Source organism: Xenopus tropicalis, chromosome 1, assembly GCF_000004195.4.
Source record: "Xenopus tropicalis strain Nigerian chromosome 1, UCB_Xtro_10.0, whole genome shotgun sequence".
Classification (NCBI taxonomy): Eukaryota; Metazoa; Chordata; class Amphibia; order Anura; family Pipidae; genus Xenopus; species Xenopus tropicalis.
Genome location: NC_030677.2, coordinates 67,033,775 through 67,054,043, shown reverse-complemented (window position 1 = coordinate 67,054,043; position 20,269 = coordinate 67,033,775). Strand labels below are relative to the sequence as shown.

Here is a 20,269-nt window from a genome sequence, read left to right as displayed (position 1 = left end):
CAGATCTCGGTCGGCCAGGCCGCTCTGTTCTGCCCATACACGGGCCGATTAGCTGCCAAATCGGTCCAAGGGACTGATATCGGCAGCTATAGTCGGCCCATGTATGGGGGCCTTAACACTCTTTGTGCCTTAACCCTTAGGGTGAAGACACATGGAGCTACTAGTAAAGGTCCCCATACACGGGCCGATTCTAGCTGCCAATATCGGTCCCTCAGACCGTTTCGGCAGCTAATCGACCCATGTATGGGTACTACCGACGGGCCTGCCCGACCGATTTCTGGCCTGAAATCGGCCAGATATTGATCGGGCAGGTTAAAAGATCTAGTCTGATTGGGGACCGCATCGGCTCGTTGATGCGGTCCCCGGACCGACTTTGCCTATACCGACGTTATAATTCAATCGTTTGGCCCCTGGCTTTCTCCCGAGACCTGGATTCTCCCGATATCGCCCACCCGTAGGTGGGGGATATCCGGAGAAGATCCACTCGCTTGGCGACATCACCAAGCGAGCGGATCTGAAGGTGTATGGCCACCTTAACAGCTACTTGTCGTGGCTACTAAAATAGATAATGCTGATCATTTACTGATAACTGTCTTTATGTGTGTTTTAGCAAAGGTAATTCTCAGTATTGTCTATGGAAAGATATTTTCTGGAGTTTAGTAGCCATGAAAAAGTAGCTGCTACTAGTAGCTCAGTGTGTCTTCACCCTTAAATTAGGCAAATACATCCCAACTATCATTATAACAAAGCTTACTAATGTGCAAACAGCCTTTCACTTATCCCCTGTTCAGTCTATTTCTGCTTTATTGATTGTTCCCTGTTAAGATAAGAATCACTTAAGAATCACAAAAATTCAAAATGGTGTGCTCCTCCACACGTCACTAAATTTCTTCACTTGTATCTCCATATGTTCCTGGTTCCCTCATCTTTTCCTTTCAGAGCCATCCCCTTTATACACCATCCTCATCCACTGCCCATTCTTAAACCTGCCATTGTCAGGCAGTAAGTACAAAGATCTACTATACCTTGTGGCACCAGGCCACATATCTGGGGCCCCAACCAGTGGCTTGTGAGCAATACATTGCTCATCAACCCCTTGGATGTTGCTGACTGTGGCCTCAAAGCAGGTCCTTAATTTTGAATTTCTAGTTTGGAAGCAAATTTAGGTTGCATAAAACCAGTTGTACTGCCTAACAGAACCTTCTGTAGGCTGCCAGTCCATATAGGGGCAAATAGCCAATCACATCCCAAATTTAACATCACCATGAATCTTTTTCATGCTTTTGTTGCTCCCCAACTCTTTTCACATTTGAATGTGGCTCACGGGTAAAAAGGGTTGGGGACCTGCCCTAGCCTGTGAGTTTGATTACATAGTAACATAGTAAGTTAGGTTGCAAAAAGACATACGTCCATCATGTTTAATCATAATGCCTATACTGTATATAACCTGCCTAACTTCTAGTTTATCCAGAGGAAGGCAAAAAAACACATCTGAAGCCTCTCTAATTTGCTGCAGAGGGGAAAAAATGGCAATCAGACCAGTCCCTGGATCAACTTGTACAAAGAGCTATCTCCCATAACCTTGTATTCCCTCACTTGTTAAGAAGCCATCCAGCCCCTTAAGCTGGATACGACTGATTCGGGAATGGAATTCCACAACTTCACAGCTCTCACAGTAAAAAAACCTCCCTTCTTCTAAACAGAGTGGGTGCCCTCGTGTCTGTTGGAAGGACCTACTGGTAAATAAAGCATTAGAGAGGTTATTATATGATCCCCTTATATATTTATACATAGTTATCATGTCACCTCTTAAGCGCCTCTTCTCCAGTGTAAACAGACCCAACTTGGCCAGTCTTTCTTCATAGCTGAGACTTTCCATACCCTTTACCAGCTTAGTTGCCCTCCCTGGACCCTTTCTAATTCAACAATGCTCCGTTTGAGAACTGGAAACCAAAACTGAACAGCATATTCTAGATGGGGCCTTACCAGCGCTCTGTAAAGGAGAAGAATAACACCCACCTCCCGGAATCTATACCCCTTTTAATACAGCTCCTAAATTTCCCTACAATGGATATCAGTTGGGAACATCTACCCCACTTAAACTGCATTATTTGTATTGCATATATTCCATTCACCAGCACTGTCACATTTTTCTAAAATAAATAGCAGCTTTAACCTGGTGGTCATTTTCCCTCTGAAACATCATCAAAGCTAAAACAGATTTTCTATGGGAACCAGCAATACCATTTCTTCACTGGTGGCTAGACTGGAGAGGGTGTGTTTAGTAATCTGAGCTGAGAAGATTAATTTCCATAGCTTTGATACGAGCATGCCCAGTAGCCAACAGCCAAAGCAAATTTCCAAGGGTGGGGGTCAATTGGGTTAGAAAAGGAACAGGAATCCTAAGTGATTAAAGGGATGCTGCAGCCTTACTGTTAACCTTGGAACAGATAAGTTAGATTTTAGGTGCAAATTACTGACAGTAGGTGACAGATCTGTTTACTTTGGGTGGCAGGGTAAGGGGTGCTTAAATTAGAATGACTTCTAAAGAATACACATTGACATGTCTGGCATTGTAAAGAGGAGAACGGATTAGTAAAAGAAACATGTTAACCAAGTTTGGCGCATAAAGGTAATAGGGAAACAGAACCAAAGAAGACAAAGGGGAGGGGAGTGAAGGAAAACAGATAGAGAAAAGGAAATTTAAAAAAGACATTTAAAATGGGTATACAAAGAAGAGTGTAAGTAAAGAGAAAAGTGTAAATAATTCATTTTGAAAAGTATAATTATGAAAAATAAAGACAATGGCACATGGGCATTTTGTCACCCATGGCAACTTACCTCTCTGATCTCCAAACATACTTTAGCGTTGCAGAACATTGAAATCGCCCCAGTTAAAACTAGTCAAATCACATTAAATTGCATAAGAAAGCTTTTTGGGCTGGTTTGAACACACTGAAGCCCTGTGTTTACAATACTAAGGTTGTTTTGGGCATTTTGCTCCTGTGAGAGAATGTGATTTTGAGCAGGCAGCAAAACAAAGAAGGTTCCATTGCATTTCTGGACATAATAAAAAGATACTGATAGAGGTACTGGAAAGGAAAAGAAAGCAGAATAAGCACAGTAAAGTGTATAGAATAGGGAGTTGAGGAAGTAAAATGTTTTGTTTGGCTCCTTGTCTAGACTTTTCTGGTGGGTCCTGGGCATTCCAATTCAATTCCTTCTCCAGGTGGCCAGCACACCTGCTGTTAGGACCCAAATATTTTATAGGCCATCTGCATGGTCTCAGTCTTTCAATATAACACTATCAAAAGCATTATGTTTACCTGGAAACCAGTAGGCAAGCAGCAAGTAAGTAAGTGTTTAAATGTATTATGGGATTAGGCGATACCTTACATCAGGCATTCCCAACCTTTCTTAATTGTGAGCCACAGTCAAATGTGAAAAGACTTGGAGAGCAACATAAGCATCATAAAAGTTCATGGAGGTGCCAAATAAGGGCTAAGATTGGCTATTAGGTAGCCTCTATGCACACTATCAGTTTACAGGACGTTTATTTGGTAGTAAATCTTGTTTTTATTCAACCAAAACTTGCCAGCAAGTCAGGAATTTAAAAAAAGCTACCTGGTTTGTACATTTACATTATATAGGTATGAGATCTGTTATAGAGAGATCTGTTATTTAGAAAGATGAATTACAGGAAGGCCCCTTCCATAGATTCCATTATTTAATGTTAGAATGATTTTTAGTAGAATTGTAGTATGGAGATACAAATTACAAAAAGATCCCCTGTCAGGAAAACCCCAGGTCCCAAGCATTCTGGATAACAGGTCCCATACCTGTACTACTTACATCTACAAAATAATTCTAGATTTTGTCTTTTCACTATACCTTCATAAGGTGGTATAACTTTAGACACTCACAATGACTTTTGGTATATCTGACTGCATTATGCATCCCTCTTTTGGCAAACAATGGCGCAGTATTTTTCGGCGATTTCCTGAAATCGCCCCGCCGCGTCTGCCATCCCGCCGGCGACTTACATGTTCGCCGGTGGGATGGCAGGGGTAGGCAACTCGGGGAGATTAGTCGCCCGCAAACAGGGAGTTTTGCCGCGGGCGACTAATCTCCCCGTGTGCCAGAGCCCTTATTCCTCTGTTGATCTCAGGGGCCGTTTGGGATGAAATCAGAATTTAAATCAAAATGTATAACATCCATAACAACCTAACAGGCAAAGGAATCTGTCACTTTGGTACTGGCTAAACCTTGGTCCTCTGCACTAGTTAGTTAGCGGGCTTAGGAATTATAAAAGCTCACTGGAATACAGTCCAAGTCTCTCATCATCCTCTCACCTTATCAGAAAGACAACATTGCTTGTTAAAGGAACAGTAACACCAAAAAATGAAAGTGTATAAAAATAATTAATATATTATGTACTATTGCCCTGCACTGGTAAAAGTTGTGTGTCTGCTTCTTAAACACTACTACAGTTTTCATAAATACCCTGCTGTGTAGCCATGGGGGCAGCCATTTAAATTGAAAAAAGGAGAAAAGGCACAGGTTACTAAGCAGATAACAGATAAGTAGCAGATTCCCATTGTATTCTACACAGTTATCTGTTATCTTCTTATGTAACTTGTGCCTTTTCTCCTTTTTTCAATTTAAATGGCTGCCCCCATGGCTACACAACAGCTATTTCTATTAACTACAGTAGTCTTTCTGAAGCAAACACGCAACTTTTACCAGTGCAGGGCAACAGTACATTATATTTTAATTATTTTAAAACATTTTTATTTTTTAGTGTTACTGTTCCTTTAATTGTCTAGTTACAGTGCAGAACTTTTAGGGCTCTGGCACAAGGGGAGTTTGTCAATTCTTTACCCTGGCTACTTGCTTGACTGACTAACTTCATTTGTGACTCATCTCTGACTCTTCCATCCCTCAACTATGCCTCTGTAAATCACTTGGATGACTGATTCCTAGCTCTGACCCTGGCTACCTTTCTGACGAATTTTTCAGACATCCAGCACCACGCTGCTATGTCTCTTGCGATTAGGGTTGTTGTGTTTTTGTGTCTGCATTCTGTTGCTAAACAATCCATATAAGTCCTCTTGAATGGATCACAGGAGTTAAGAGTAGTATTCTAATAACGTTAGATAGAACACCACTATTTCCAAACACTCTGGCCATATAAGTTCAGATTTTAGCCTTCTTCCTATGATCATTTGGATTCAATTGTACGTTTAAATGAATAAAGCCCTAAAATAACAAATCAGAGGATGTTCTAAAGATACAATAAATGGCAGACACCAATCATATGAAAGTGACTTCCTGGAAAAGCATTGTAGGTCCCCCAGGGATATCATCAGATGCATGTGCAGGGGCCCAAGGAACCCTCAACTTGATGAAAACCTCCTTTCATGTCATAGTTTCAAACTCTACCCCCACAAGCTATAGTAGTCTGTTAACTTCTTTTTTTATTGGACTGTATTAAATTTAGGAGCTATTTTACCAGCTAAACCATAATTTACAAATTAATGATTTACTCTCTTTGAATGACTATCCATCATAAATTCCATTGTGATCCAATGTTGGTGATAAATCCATAGCTGATGAATCCTTGCTTCAGTACAAGAGATAGCATGCTGTTTATATACACAATGAGAATTTTAACAAAGAACAGCTACACTATTAATGTTATAGTTTATTTATCAAATACAAACTTTATTTGTAGCTAGATAAACAATGCAATAAACAGAAGCAAACTGAACCAGACATAAATGCCAATCAAGAAGTATGATCAATAGATAGTATAAGTTCTTCTCATTCTGAGTTTGATCTTGCTTTTGGAGTATGTGAGGAAACCAGGTTATACCGAATCAGGGGTCCTGTTGGAAGTGAACACAAGCCAAAGAGCAGCAAGGCAGCCCTGCACTGAGCCACCTGCTTTGGCAGTGCAGTATTCATGAGGGATGGGAGGGGGAAGCATATAAGGCTTCCCTTACCAGTGCACTAACTTGTGCAGTGGCATAACTTGATTTTACAGTAAATTCAATTTAGGTTCCCAAAAATATTTGTAAATTGTCCAATCCTACCAGGATATATTGAAATTGCCCTTTAATTAGGGCCTTACTAGGCCCCTTACAATCACGGCCCCCCCTGCAACTGCAGGGTCTGCTTTCTCTGTAGTTACGCCAGAACAGGGGGAAGGCAGAAGAGGCACTTCCTTTGGGGCAATGGGGGGGGCGTCAAACAGGTACCTCTCCTGCCTACCCCTAGTCCACGCTTCAATGTCATTGCCCCTGCCGTGTAATGACTCCCTACGCCAGCAACAGAACTGTGCATGCACGCTAGAGTGTGCACACACCAGGGGGGGGAGGTGCTGGGGTGAGGTGGCCGATCAGTTTGCCTAGGGTGCCCGGGCGGCTTGGTCCAGGTAGAATAGGGCTGCTATGTGTCTATCGACACTGCACTCTGCACCTTGCACCAGACTTTTGTGCAGTTTTTCTTGTCTATAGAGTTCAATTTCAGAGCTGGTAAAACTGTGTTTACATTTCCTTTTTGAGCTGCTGAAGAATAAGATATTTTAATTTCATAGTTTTTACATGGCACTCATTTTCTAATACTGGCCAAATTTACTCTAGTGCAGTAACCCATTGAAACCATTTAAAAATTAGCTTCTATCTATGATTTTTCTCTTATAACACCTCTATCATTTGGGGTGAACCAAAACCCAGCTAGTACTCAAATAACCTTTGATTGGTGCAGTCTTCAGGTGCAGTATACAGACCAGTGCAGGGACGCAGTGCAGACAAAAATAAGGCAAAAGAATCCGGGTCAGAAACCAGGATATAAAAACCATAGATGTAGCCATAGCACGACAGATGGGAGAGCAGTGAACAGAAACAGGAGCCAGGAAACAAAAGCAAAGGAACCAAAGGGCCAGGAACTAGTAATAGAATGCCTAGAAGTTCAATAATATCCCATCATGGTGAGAGTGAAATGCAGACCTACAGGGTTATGTAATAAAAGGCACTAAGTTTGCCCAGGAGCAGTAACCCATAGCAGCCAATCAGCAGGTAGCATTTACTTGTCACCTGTTAAAAAACAAACGTCGTATTTGTTGTCTATGAAGATTCTCATTCATCCAGGTCATGATATACAGTATCTAGTAGAATTAAGTCTAAAACAACTGGACTTCTCTGAGTTTTTCTTGAAAACGTTTCACCACTCATCCGAGTGGCTTCTTCAGTTCAAATGACTGGTAGGGAATTCCCCGGTATTTAAACTCTTGATGGTAGTAGAGTCACAGACATCCAATCACAGTGGTTCCATTGAACTTGTTCAGTTAGGTGTTAGCTGAAACTGACAGGTGTAAGAAGGTATGATCCAATCACAATGGTACCAAGATTCTCATTGATGAAGGTGTTAATCCTTCAAAGTACATGACTGGAAGTGTGAAATGTTGTGAAACTGCCGGGCTAAGGATGTCAACGCGCCATTGTATGTTGGTGACAAGCGGTGTCTCAGGCCCCCTCCTCTGTTCAGGGATGGTTTTTCCAAGCTGGCATAAATGGCCTCTTTCACCCCTCTTTCGAACCATCTGTCCTCTCGGTCCAAAATATGCACATTACTGTCCTCAAAAGAGTGACCTTTTTTCTTTGAGGTGTAGATAGACTGCTGAGTCTTGTCCTGAGGAGTTCGCCCGCCTATGTTGGGCCATTCTCTTACAGAGAGGTTGTTTTGTCTCCCCAATGTATAAGTCTGAGCACTCTTCACTACACTGGACAGCATAGACCACATTACTTTTCATGTGCTTGGGTGTAGGGTCTTTAGGGTGCACCAGCTTCTGTCTCAGGGTGTTGCTGGGTTTGAAAAACACAACCCTGTTGCTACGGGTTACTGCTCTCGGGCAAACTTAGTGCCTTTTATTACATATAGAAGTTAGTGTTTTAAAGGCAAGGCACAAGAAGGTCTTTGAAAAAGGGCTGCACCTGCTGGATGATGAAGTCCAGAAAATTCTGGGACATGGTCTAAATTGGCATGCAGCCTACCTCTATAGCCTAGGGCAGGGATCCCCAACCTTTTATACCAGTGAGCCATGTTCAAATGGAAAAGGTTTTGGAGACCAGCACATGAAAAATGTTCCTGGAGATGCCAATGAGAGCTATAATTGGCTATTTGATAGCCTCTATGTTGACTATGAAGCCTACAGAAGGCTCTGTTTGCCAATTACACTGGGTTTTTATGCTATCAAAGCTAGCCTCCTAACCAGAAATTCAAAAATAAGCACCTGCTTTGAGGCCCCTGGGAGCAACATTCAAGGGGTTGGTGAGCAACATGTTGCTCATGACCCACTGGTTAGGGATTACTGGCCTAGGATAAGGCCAGAGACACTTAGATTACACATCCCTGGTCTCAAGCCCACCTGAAAGATATCATTTACAACCTTTTTATGCAAACTGTTTTGGAGAGCAAATAATTTCACAATGTGGGATCATACAGCACAAAAAATTATGAAGACTTGTCCTTTTGAAGATGCTAAAAACCAAAACATTCATACTAAATTTCAACAAGCTATTATGTATGCATTAGTACTTACCTATTTAGCTTCTTTGTGTTTTACAGTAGCTGATTCTAGACAGTCCATACAATCATCATTTGGGTTGCATTTGATACAATAGAAATAAGAACAGGATATGGCATGAGGATATATGCCTTTGCTGAATGCCACCAACCAGATCTCTGGATGGAAATCAAATGGAAGGAAGGCTGATTATTATAGCAATACTATTTTCTCTCACAGTACAGTTTTGCGTCTTTATACTTGGGTTTGTAGGAATCCTATTGATGGTTCTCTGTCATATATGATTATTTAGAAATTATTTGTAGCCCATATATATATTATGGTGGTAAATCAGGATGGCATTATAAAAGGGGTGGATAAAATATGGAAGCATTGTGCATTTGGTTTTGGTGTTAATATATAAGAGATACTATGTGAGTTGCTAAATATTCTATTGGCATTTCGTTTTAAGCCTTATAGCACCAGTAATGTCAAGAACTGTGCCCTGTACAAGTTAGTTTTTATTACTCTCAGCCAATTCAAGGCTAGGGGAATAATGCTGCTTCTAGCCATACTAGTTCTGCAACTACCCGTGAGGAAAAAGAGGCAGCTTAGCCTCACCATGTAACTATTGCCACTGGGTGGGAGGTTGATTCTGGACATTATTAATTTTTAGTAAATCTGTAAGAACATCTATAAGCATACCTGTTGTAAAACTTTTTCTGCTAGGAACATGGTAACCAAGCTTGATGTTTAACCTTAATGACCCAACCTAGTATTGTTAACAAAAACAAAAAACCATTGTGCTCTGCCTCCATTGTAAGTAGCTAATGGGTTCTAAATATATAAAACATGTCTTTACATACAGAGAAATAAACCAGTAACTGTTTTGTATTAAATTTAAATAGCAATTCTACCAATTATTATAAATATGCAGACCACACACTATTCAATATTAGATGTTTAATTGAATCATCTAACTGGTAATAATTGCCTTGTTATTGCTTTATGAAACGTAAAGCTAGGAAATACAGTAATGTTATTTCCTACGGTGTCCTATTTAGAAAAATAAATCTTAATTTCTGACTAATTAAACATTTCTTTGTAATAAGACAGCAACTTGTACTTGATGTTGACTAAACCTGTATATCAATACACTGATTGCTAAATATTACTATTGTGCATATCTAATGTTTAAATGTTTTTAGTTCCCCTAAGGGACAGTGCTTTACATTATGAAAAGATCTCCTTATCTGGTAAACCCTAGGTCATGGTAATAGATCCCATGCCTGTGCTAGTGACTAAAGGTTTGATAGGTAATAGAGCACAAAAGCAAATCTGATGAATTATGTATCTCTGCTTTCTGTAATTTCAGTATGTATATATGGCTGTGTGAAATATACACACTTCATGTAGAACTGAAAAATCTATGCTGCCACTTTAATTATGTTAAATTCAGTGTTAGAAATAAATTATATACAATGCATCATTAAAACAATCAAGGTTGTTTTAATAGAGTACAATTGAAAAAAAATCATTTTATAAAAATGTTGTACAAGAAGCATAGACTTCTGTTCTGTTTTAATCAAAATTGAAATAATCATATAAATCTGTTGTTGGCATTCACAAAATAAAGGCTGACTATATAAATATATTAATTTTTCTTTAAATAAGCCGTGGTTATCATGAATTAGCTCATGCTGCAGTAGAAAACAGTTCAATTTCATGGAGTAGCTTCACCCACAAACGAAATCCGTGTGGCTCTGTCTCAAGTGCAGATGTAATTTGAAAGGAAACAGTTTTTGTATGTGTTCTCCACTTTGCTTTTTCCTTTCCTGCTTCTTCCTGTTCTATTCTCCTTTATTAATTTATTCTCCCCATCCCCAAATATTGTAAAAAACCACCTGCAGGTTTGTGTGTTTTTACAGTCAAGCTAGATAAGGTTTCCCTTTCCTTTTTTATAAATCATATGTCCCCTTCTCCCCAGCATTCTATATGTTTAGGAAAATAAAGAATCCCTCTGCAAAAAATCTAGCCCACATACTGTAAAAGAGTTTAGATATAGGGGAGGTGCTAATCCTCGAATTTCATTAAAATTGGTTTGGGAAAGGGAAATTGGATTGCACTAAGCAAAATCCACACTCCAAGCTACCACAACTTCCCCTACCCCAAATATTTCTAAAATAAATTCTGTTTTAGACAATTAATTGTCTAAATAAAAAGATGCCTTGGGAAAACCCTCTGACTAATACTAGTTTCTGTGTTTAAAGAAAAAGGTTTAATTCTTATCATATTAAAACCCAGCCAGTGTAGCAAATAGAGATTGCAGTAAACTGGATCTTCATTTCCATGCTTTGCTACAATGAGATAAAATAATAATATTTATGATTATATAACTATAAGTGTTGTACCCACACTCACTTCTTGCCATGTAATTCTCATACTTGCATATTCTGGTGCTGAAATAAATTGCATGAAATGCAAAATAAAGGTTTTATGTTTTCATGATCTAATCCATCCTATATATTTGTGCGACATTTAATGATATAACTTCACATGTACAATGCTTTTATCAAAATATGCTTTAAATATCAACCCGAACATTAGACTAATATATACATATGTACAGAGTGTTCTTCCCAAGCAACATTTTTATTGTTTATTTTTCCTTTGTTTTGTTGTTTTTCTTTCTTTTTATTTTGCTAATTCTACTGAGTATTTAGAAGGCAATAAAAGGAGGATCTGACGGTCTTCCTGCAGTCTGTATGAGGATTTTAGTATCTGCAGTCTATTTATTACCAACGTTGACAAAACAATCAGACAGCTTCCACTAATTATTCTATGCATTTATTGCCCTATCTCACTGCCTCCAATGAAGTCTAGGACAAGAGGAAGGTGCTCTAAAAAATTAGTATGTAAATCCCTGCAATTAGCATGAGGAAGAAAATGGGATTTGCATTGGCAATAGGTGGGATCCTGTAACAATGTATCACTAACTTACAAATCACTTGCCTATCCATCAAGCCATCATGTACAGGTTTAAAGCCCACTTCTGCAAAGAACAATAAAACACTTTCATTTCTTTTTAACATTATTGGGTGGATTACATTATAGATACAAACACTATAAATCATTAAAAACTAAAATGACTTTAAAATAAATATCCATACATATGTATCTGACACCTTTAAATGTGAGTAAATTATGTTATATTAGTAGTATTAGCATAAAATTCAAATTCAAGTATTTTCTCATTTTAATAGGAAGCAAGTGATATTTACTAATTCTTGTAAACCGTAGCCCATCTATATGTTTCCCTGCTGCTAAAAATGTGAAAAGATCAAAAGATACAAAGAATGCCTTTTGTGTTTGTCTTAGGCACTTTTGTGTGCTGAATTTGTGCAGTTGGTCCAAGTGAAGAGGGTTCAATAAATATACTCACTAGCAGATCCCAGGTGTCTTTTCCATTATATAACCAGGCTCCTTCTTCTCTCCTTGTTTTTCTGTGGATCTTTACCCGGTACTCAGGAAGGTTTTCTCTTTCCCATCTATATCCATCATTCAGATGGGGTCTGTATGGTGTTATTTCTGTTTGATCTCAGCTTTTCCTCACATAAGCTCTCCTGCTGCATGCCTCTGGGGTGTCGGGATATTATAGCAGGGATATGACAATAACACCCATTGCATATAGTATATTATATATGGGTTCTTTTATTTTTATATACATATATATATATATACATACATTCATACACAAAGTATTTATACACACACATATATGTATTCTCCTTCAAAATGGCTGTCCTCTCAGCTGTTGCTGAACTACAGTTCTCAGCATCCTTTAAAAGGATGTTGGTAGTTAACAAGAAACTAAAAGTCCCAAAGGGAACACACCTATACAGCATTTTTTTCCCATATGGGTTTTCTTTACCTTAAATCAAACTATTACTACCTTCAGTACTTTATTTCTGAGGTCATAAATCTTTTATGTAAAAAGAAAGAAAACCTAATTTTATACAGAATTCTGACAATGCTAAATGATTTATTATTATCACTGATGTTAGCAGAGACAGGAAAGGAAATAATCTGGTTAGTAATTGTACCCCCAGTTGATGTTTAGTTGCACTTACCCCCACCCCTCCCTTTTAAACTCCAGAACAAAAAGAAATCTTTTTCTCTTCCCCTTGACAAGTACACCTGCCCTACTTATTAGGGCTTTCCACTCTGTTTTTGTTAATTGCTATTATTAGGATTATTTCATTTTGGACTATTTGCCTCCCCCTCTCTCCCTTCCCCTCCTGCCCCTTCATTTACAGAGTTGCAGTGTGTGTGTGTGTGTGAGTCTGTTTCCCTCCTCTATCAGCAAGCTGTCAATCACCGCGGCGGCTCTCTTTCATCTCTTTCCACCGCCTCCTCCCCTCCAGCAGACAGAAAGAGGGAGGGAGGGGTGGAAGGAGAGACAGAAAGAGGGGGGCACAGGAGGAGGGGGATGTTAAAGTTACATTACACAAACACACACTGCGTGCCCCTTCATTGAGAGCAAGGGACGGCAATGTGCCTCTTGCAGTCACTGAGGTAGGACAAGACTTTTGGGAGAGTTTTACGTGGTGTGAAGAAAGGAGATTAACTTGTCCCCCCCTCCCCAGGATTTTCTCAGAGGTGATTTTCTCAAAGTGACGCTAAACAGAAGAAGGTAGGATCGCTGGCAAAAGGTACATTCCACGGGGGGTTTGTGGACAGGTCCCTTTGCAGAGGATATGCAGCGCTTTGCTTGTCCTCCCTCTGTACCCGGTACAGACCGCAGTTTTACCTGAGGGTCCAGAGGAGGAGTTCAGTCCGCTCCTTGCCAAAAGCTCACGGCGCTCTCCAAACTTTGCTCTTACTTGCATTGAGCTGACTGGCAGTGCTAGCAGGACAAAGCCAGGCTGGCTGGGGTGTGTGGGCACCGCACAGAGAGTGGCTAGTTTACCTCGCTTATTTAAATGAAGACATCCTTTCTGGGTTAGTCATCTCTGAGTCACTGACTGCATAAAGCAAAAAACGTAATTTGCAGTTAGTCAGAACCATAACAAACACTGCAGTTTCTCACTGCTCCTCGTGTGACTGCACACACTCGCCTGAATGGGAGCAGAATGAGATAAAAGCCCATCAGCTGTGGGTGGTTTTGGATACTGGTGACTACAGTAGCCCCCCTGGACCAGGGGAGACAGGATTGGAGCCCTTGGAGCAGAGCAGAGACACACTGGGACTTGCAGCCTTGGGAGACAGGGGTGAACTTTTTACAAGCAAAAGTGTCTTCTTATCAAGATTTGTGACTTTATTTTGCTGATTTGGGGGCAAAAGTGTCCAGCCAGTGCCATCAGTTTTGGCATTTTGACCTTGGATCATTGGGTGTGGAAATTTTGGGAAGGGAACCTTTGAATTGGGTTTTGGTTTTTTTTTGCTGGTGTTTGATTTCTGACCTGTAACACAGAAGTCCTGATCTGGAGCCATGCCTCAGCTCTCTGGAGCAGGGGGGGGCAATGGGGGTGGGGGAGATCCTGAGCTGTGTGCCACAGATGAGATGATCCCCTTTAAAGATGAAGGGGATCCCCAAAAGGAGAAGATCTACGCTGAGATCAGCAACCCGGAGGAGGAGGGAGACCTCGCAGATATCAAGTCATCTCTGGTCAATGAGACTGAGATTATCCCCAGTAGCAACAGTCACGAGGTAAGCAATGGAATTCATTTATAGCGGTAATCGTCTGTGTTTATAACTAAGAACACAGTTTGGATTTTTGTTTTTGCAACACAATCCACAACTTCTTCAACTGTTTCCTTTTAAAGTCACATCAACATTGCAAAATGATATAGCTCACATATGATTCCATGTGCTGCCTTTCAAAAAACAAAAAACTTTTTATCATCCAGTTTGTCACATTTAATGGGATACCACACAATGCCCATGCTTGACTTAATGATAGAGATTCCAAAAGATTCACACGATAGTGGCAGGGAAGCACCATGCAATTATCCACAACTGGTTACTTTACCTTATGCCAACATAATATTCATAGAAGTGACATGAACTACTTTCTCTGGCTGTAAGGAATCCAGATTGGGATGTGCATGCAGAATATTCTGTAACACACAGGAGTCTAGATGGGTGGTACTCTTTTATGAGCCTTAACTTATTTTGTTTTTGTGTTATACTACTGATTGAATCCAGCCACTTTTGTTTTAAGCACCTTTTTGTGTTTGCAATGTTTTGTAAGAAAACCTAACCTTTTTTGTAAGTAAACTGCTATTTCAGGTTGCTCAAAATATAATATTTGATGCCACAGGCAAAAAAAAAACCCCAAAGTGACCTGCCTCAGTTCACATGATATTTGATCAGGGATTAAAGACTCAAAGACCCCTAGGAAAACAGTCCCAGGTCATGTGGGGGCTCTCAGTGTTTGAGCTTTTTCCGTAGGCTACACTAACTGCCTGAGCCTACAATAAATCTTTTCTAGAGGTATATTCAATACGCCCAGTTCAATGAATAAACAAAAGCAGAGGCACTGATGCCTTTAAATCTCTGAAGTTAGTTCATGACACACACTTAATTGGCATAGTTTTTTGTAGCTTAACTTGTGTCTCCTTTTAACAATTTTAAAGATCTAGCTGGAGACATCCAGGCTGGTAAGAAAACACTCTGAGCACAATTATACAGTTTCAGCTTCAACATCTTATTGCCCGACATGTTCTCTTGAGTGGACCAAGATGAAGCATGCAGACATTCTGTGTTTTTTTCAACAATGATGAACCTGCAGCCCTCTAGCTGTTCTCTCCCTAAAAACTGTCATTATCTTTGTGCTCAGATGTTTAACTGAATTACTTCAGTTAGGCTTCCCCCCCACATATATCTTTAGATATGAAAGGATGAAATGGGTAGAAAATACATATCATATCAAATCGCTTGAAGTTAATTGAAAAGTTGCAGAAATTACATTTAAGAATTGGTAAAAATTAAAAGTATTAGTGATTCTATTTAACATTTGCAAGAATAATGAGCAAGTTGTCACCAATCACACATGCACTTTGTAACAATACAAAAGGGTTCCAGGCTAGCAAATGACATAACGTTTTCTGCCTATGTAGAGGAAGTGGCATTTGTGTTAGAAAAGGTGTAAGTGATACAGATTTTAACTTCCTCCAAGTCACTCTATTGGTGCAGTCATGCAGTTTACAGTAGTAGAAAATGTATATTTTAGCTGGAAAATATATTTTGTAAATATACCAGTGGGATTCTAATTGCTACAACTACCTTTATTCCTACTTACATTGTACAATAGTACTAGTCAGAACATTGTGCACACAAAGGAGGGGGCAGAAAAATCATTGTTTTCCTTCTATAGTATTTGTACTGAAAAAAATCCACCTTGCACTTACATAATGAATTTGTGTTACGAAAAGAATATATTAAGCTAAACCAAAACAGGATGTCTGGGAAATGATTCTTATAGCTGTGATACATAAAATTAATCAGGGAATGCGAAAATGGTTTGTTACAAAACCACTGCAGATTAATCTTATTTATACACCTTAGTATTTTTATCATCATTGTCTGCTCTGTAGAGTCACATTTCTGTATTACAAATATGTACAGATTATGGAATCCATATCAGTGGCAAAACAATCCTATTGTGTTTATTTAATGTTTAAATGATTTTTAGCAGACTAAAGTCATGGTGACCTAAATTACAGAAAGACCCCTTGTCCAAACAGCCCCAGGTCCCAAGCATTACAGATAATGGATCCTATACCTGTACCAGTTTGTAAATGACAGCACACAGTCTTCTATGACAGACAAAACACAGTTGTTTACATTGTTTGAAGCTGCCATGCATACATTGCAATAGATGAAGTACTCAGAAGTCACATCAGAGATCACTGACCTGAATGTTGTGTCTTTGCCTGCTGCTTTGTGCTTCCATTTAGTCACTCTTTAGTAACATCTATTTTTCAGACTACTTACAGTAACTTTATCAGTACTTTAACTCACAGACAAATATTTAAAGGGATACTGTTATGACTTGTTAGGCCTCAGCACACCTTGTGGTATAACTTGGTACTCTCAGGGAGACCTGCAGCGGTCAAAACAACCTTTAATTGTTTATCTTTACTTCCTATGGACATGCACTGGACATGCTCTGCCTATGGGAAACATTAATGGTGACAGGCAGGCACAAGTTTGGGACACTTGCTTCTCCCAAAGATAAATGTCGTGATTGTAACACCATGTGTATCACAGTCCAAAAAAGAATTATTTATCTTCCTCGTGATAAAGCATTACCTGCATTCAGCTGTAACTGAATCTGAGCTGGTTGTGAGCAATATGTCTTTCTATAAGCTATACCACTAATACTTGCAAAGGTGCAGAGGATGTATGATGTCTACCTAAAATGATTTTTTTGCAGTGAAAGGATGTAATTTTAATTAGTTTTCCAATATACATTTATTAAAAATGCTCAGCAGTTTCAATGTTATTTGTACATTTTATTACTATTGAAAATGTCATTTGTGCCTCATTTTTTTTTTTTTTGCACTGTTGGTTCTGACTGTTGAAACAGTCTAGCTAGCAGAAGCTAGTGGCTTAACAGGCATTGTTTCAAGTGTCACAAACATAGGACTGAAAAGGAAAGGGATAAACAAATACTGATTTCAGTTAAATTACATATACACAATAAAACCATGGAACATTTTTAGTTAATACATATTGGAAAGTTGTTTACAAATGTAATTTAATATCCCATTATTTGAATATCTATACTATACAGAGTTGACTTGTAGGTCAGTGCTTTCAAAACTGTATTGCTAACCCCTGAGTGGTACAGAGCTAGGGGGCCAGCCTAAACGTCAGCTAGGGTGAGATTTGGGGAAAAAAGCTTTTTTTTCTGTTATAGCCTCTTGAGAGCTCCCTTAAATGTCAAGTATGGAGATAGATTTTGTGAAAATGGCTGAATGAATGCAATATTTTCATATATCCATATTGTTCCTGTGAGTGTAGGAGGACCTTGACCAAGGAAAACTTGAACCAGAAAAATCAGAAAACCAAGGAAAACTTGTGCAGTTGGCAACAGTCTGTGTCTGAGTGTCTATGTAATCCTTGCCCTTTTGTTAAATTGCTAATTGCTGTCCTGAATTACAAAACTCAGTGTTTTCATTATGATTCCCAACAGTAGGAAGGGCTTCACAAAGACTGTTTATTGACTGGAGTCTCTCTTATCTTTTGCTGTTAGGTGTCTGCTTTCCCTTAGCTGTATGTTAATTATTCTAATGCATATCTAATCTTAGCGTAACCTTTTCATGTTTCAGCTTCCCACCAGCCCTCTGAATTTCGTAAAACTCATTTATTTGTTTAGGCCAGCTCATTCAGGGAAATTGCTTCTAATACAGAGACTTGAGATTTTTTGTGTGTTGATGTGTGCATGTGTTTTGGCATGTGTGCTAGACCTGACATTCACCTTTGGGCTAAGGTCACACTGGCTGACTTTTTATATAAGATTTGGGTCAATGACACACTGGGCATTTATCCTCTGCATAAAATCACAGGCAACAAAACACCTGAAAATGCCATACCATTGAATTGTGTTGAAATCTTACATGTAATCATGCCAAAATAACCACAGATGCATTTTCATGTGATTACATGCTTTTACTGACACACTTGCAACAATTTAAATGCAATACAAGGGCATGTGTGCCACAAGCACACATGCCAGCTGCTTTACACTTCCTGAAATGTGTGTGGTGACAGGCTTGGGATCAGCCCTTAAGTATACACACAGAGATGTCATTTCCCCTGGTTTTTTAGAGGGTTACCATTTTAGAGCACCTCCCCCAGCATCCTGTCACTATATGGTAATCACCTGGTTTTGAAATCTCATAGTATACCTTAAAGATGCCCATGCCCAGTGAGCTTCTTTTCAGTGGAAAATGATTTGTGTATGTGCAGTGAGAACTGAGTAACGTCATAGGGGCTTTATTGCATTGCACAGTGATGTCACCAGGTCCACTGCAATTAGCCACACCCACAGTTTTCAGCAACGCTGCAGTTCCCCCCTGGATGCACATCATTAAGGTTGACATGCACACACACAGTGAATTTCAGCTCAGCAACACTAAAGTATGCTGAAATTTGCGAGGTGTGTGCTGATGGGCTGATCCATGCCTGTCAGCTCACACACCTTCACGAAAAAAAAGGCAGCAGATCATATTATTTCACTAGTATATATACACCATCTGTCTGCCATTAGCCTTAGTTCTTACAAAAAAAAAATCAGGAACCAAATGCCATGCATGACTCTTTTAGGGTTGCCACCTGGTCCTTTTTGTACCCCCCCAAAAAATGGCCTAGGCTCTTTACAGGACTTCCCCCCCCCCCCCCCCCCAAAAAAAAAATTGCCTAGGCTCTTTACAGGACTGTATAGACCTTTGTCATAAAGAATAGGACATGTGTTGCCAAGAAAGTTTGCTGTAGTTGTCTAATCAACAGATACAAACTTACAAACAGATACACACTGCTTCCCATTCAAAAATACCTACTGCCTCCCATTCAAATGGAAGACCTTAACACCACCACTAGTATTTCTTGACCAGAAAAAGTGCAGCAGAGGACAATTGGAGGTGGAAGGTGTGGTTCAAGGTGCTTTTGCATCGGATGAAATAAGGCAGTGATGAAAACACCCAGTATGGCATTAGCCTTAGGTCTGTTGTACAAGGAGGCACCTTTTCCTCTGAAGTGATTATCTATATGCAGATCTCTTCAGGTAGTACATATTATTGACTTCAAAGCTAAAACTGGTGCTGCCACCTTCACTGAAAATGCCAGGCATCCCTTGCAAAAATTAGACTCGAGCACACTCAATTTTTACTCTTTTGTGCAACTCTTAAATCTAGAGAGGGATTCCTGGAAGATGCTAAGATGGTGGTGTGGCATTTGCTTAGAAAATTCCCCTGTGCTAAAGCAATTGTTTTCCAAAAAGGAACACTGGCCTGTGCTTAATATTTTGGCACCCCGTACTGAAATAGGGTGTTTTACCTGCGCTTTTATTTGTTTTTGGAAAAAATAAACTTTCAAGTTGCCAATGCTTTATTTGTCCACACTACATATTTATATATTATATTAAAAAAAAATTTGCTGCATGACTACCAACCCATATTTTCTGTGACCAGTCATATCTCCACAATAACAGTCTATGGGGCTGATTCACTAAAGGTCGTTAAAACGAGCGCTATTTATAGCATGCATTAAAAATTTTATTGCTTCTTATTTTTCACGACTTAACGCACAATTCACTAAAAGGATACTTGCGTTAATTTAGACGCGATGTTGTTTGTTTGCGTTATTTAAGTCGCACTGAGTGTTTTTCTTGTATTATTTTCCGCGCATGTGTTAATTATCGCTGCGCGCGATATATTTCGCCGCTTGCTATATTGGCGCACGATTTAAAGCACGTAACCATTAGGTTCATAAAACTACTTTTCTGAAAATGACCATTTCCCTGCAAACTGGAGGCTGCATGACTCTAGGGCCAACACATACTTGAAAAAATCCCACTGCAAAGTCCATGTTGCGTTGCCAAAAGCTCACCAACCACAATTTTCTTCAAGTACCGCCTGCCCCAAGTAGGTGTTAATCTTTGCACAGACTAATGCGATATTTAGCGCGTTTAACGC

The 20,269-nt window shown here is 39.5% G+C and overlaps 1 protein-coding gene across 2 annotated transcripts in view; it reads left to right on the top strand.

The window, feature by feature from the left end:
- The first annotated feature begins 13,071 nt into the window (after window positions 1-13,071).
- The window catches only part of lef1 (lymphoid enhancer binding factor 1), an 82,972-nt gene continuing 75,774 nt past the window's right edge, over window positions 13,072-20,269 (top strand). The window contains exon 1 of one of the 2 annotated variants that reach the window (XM_018091550.2): window positions 13,072-14,276. In XM_018091550.2, coding sequence (XP_017947039.1) covers window positions 14,058-14,276 — 219 coding nt within the window. In that variant the 5' untranslated portion in view covers window positions 13,072-14,057. The remainder of the gene's footprint in view (window positions 14,277-20,269) is intronic. The other variant, NM_001243834.1, reaches the window with a different exon arrangement.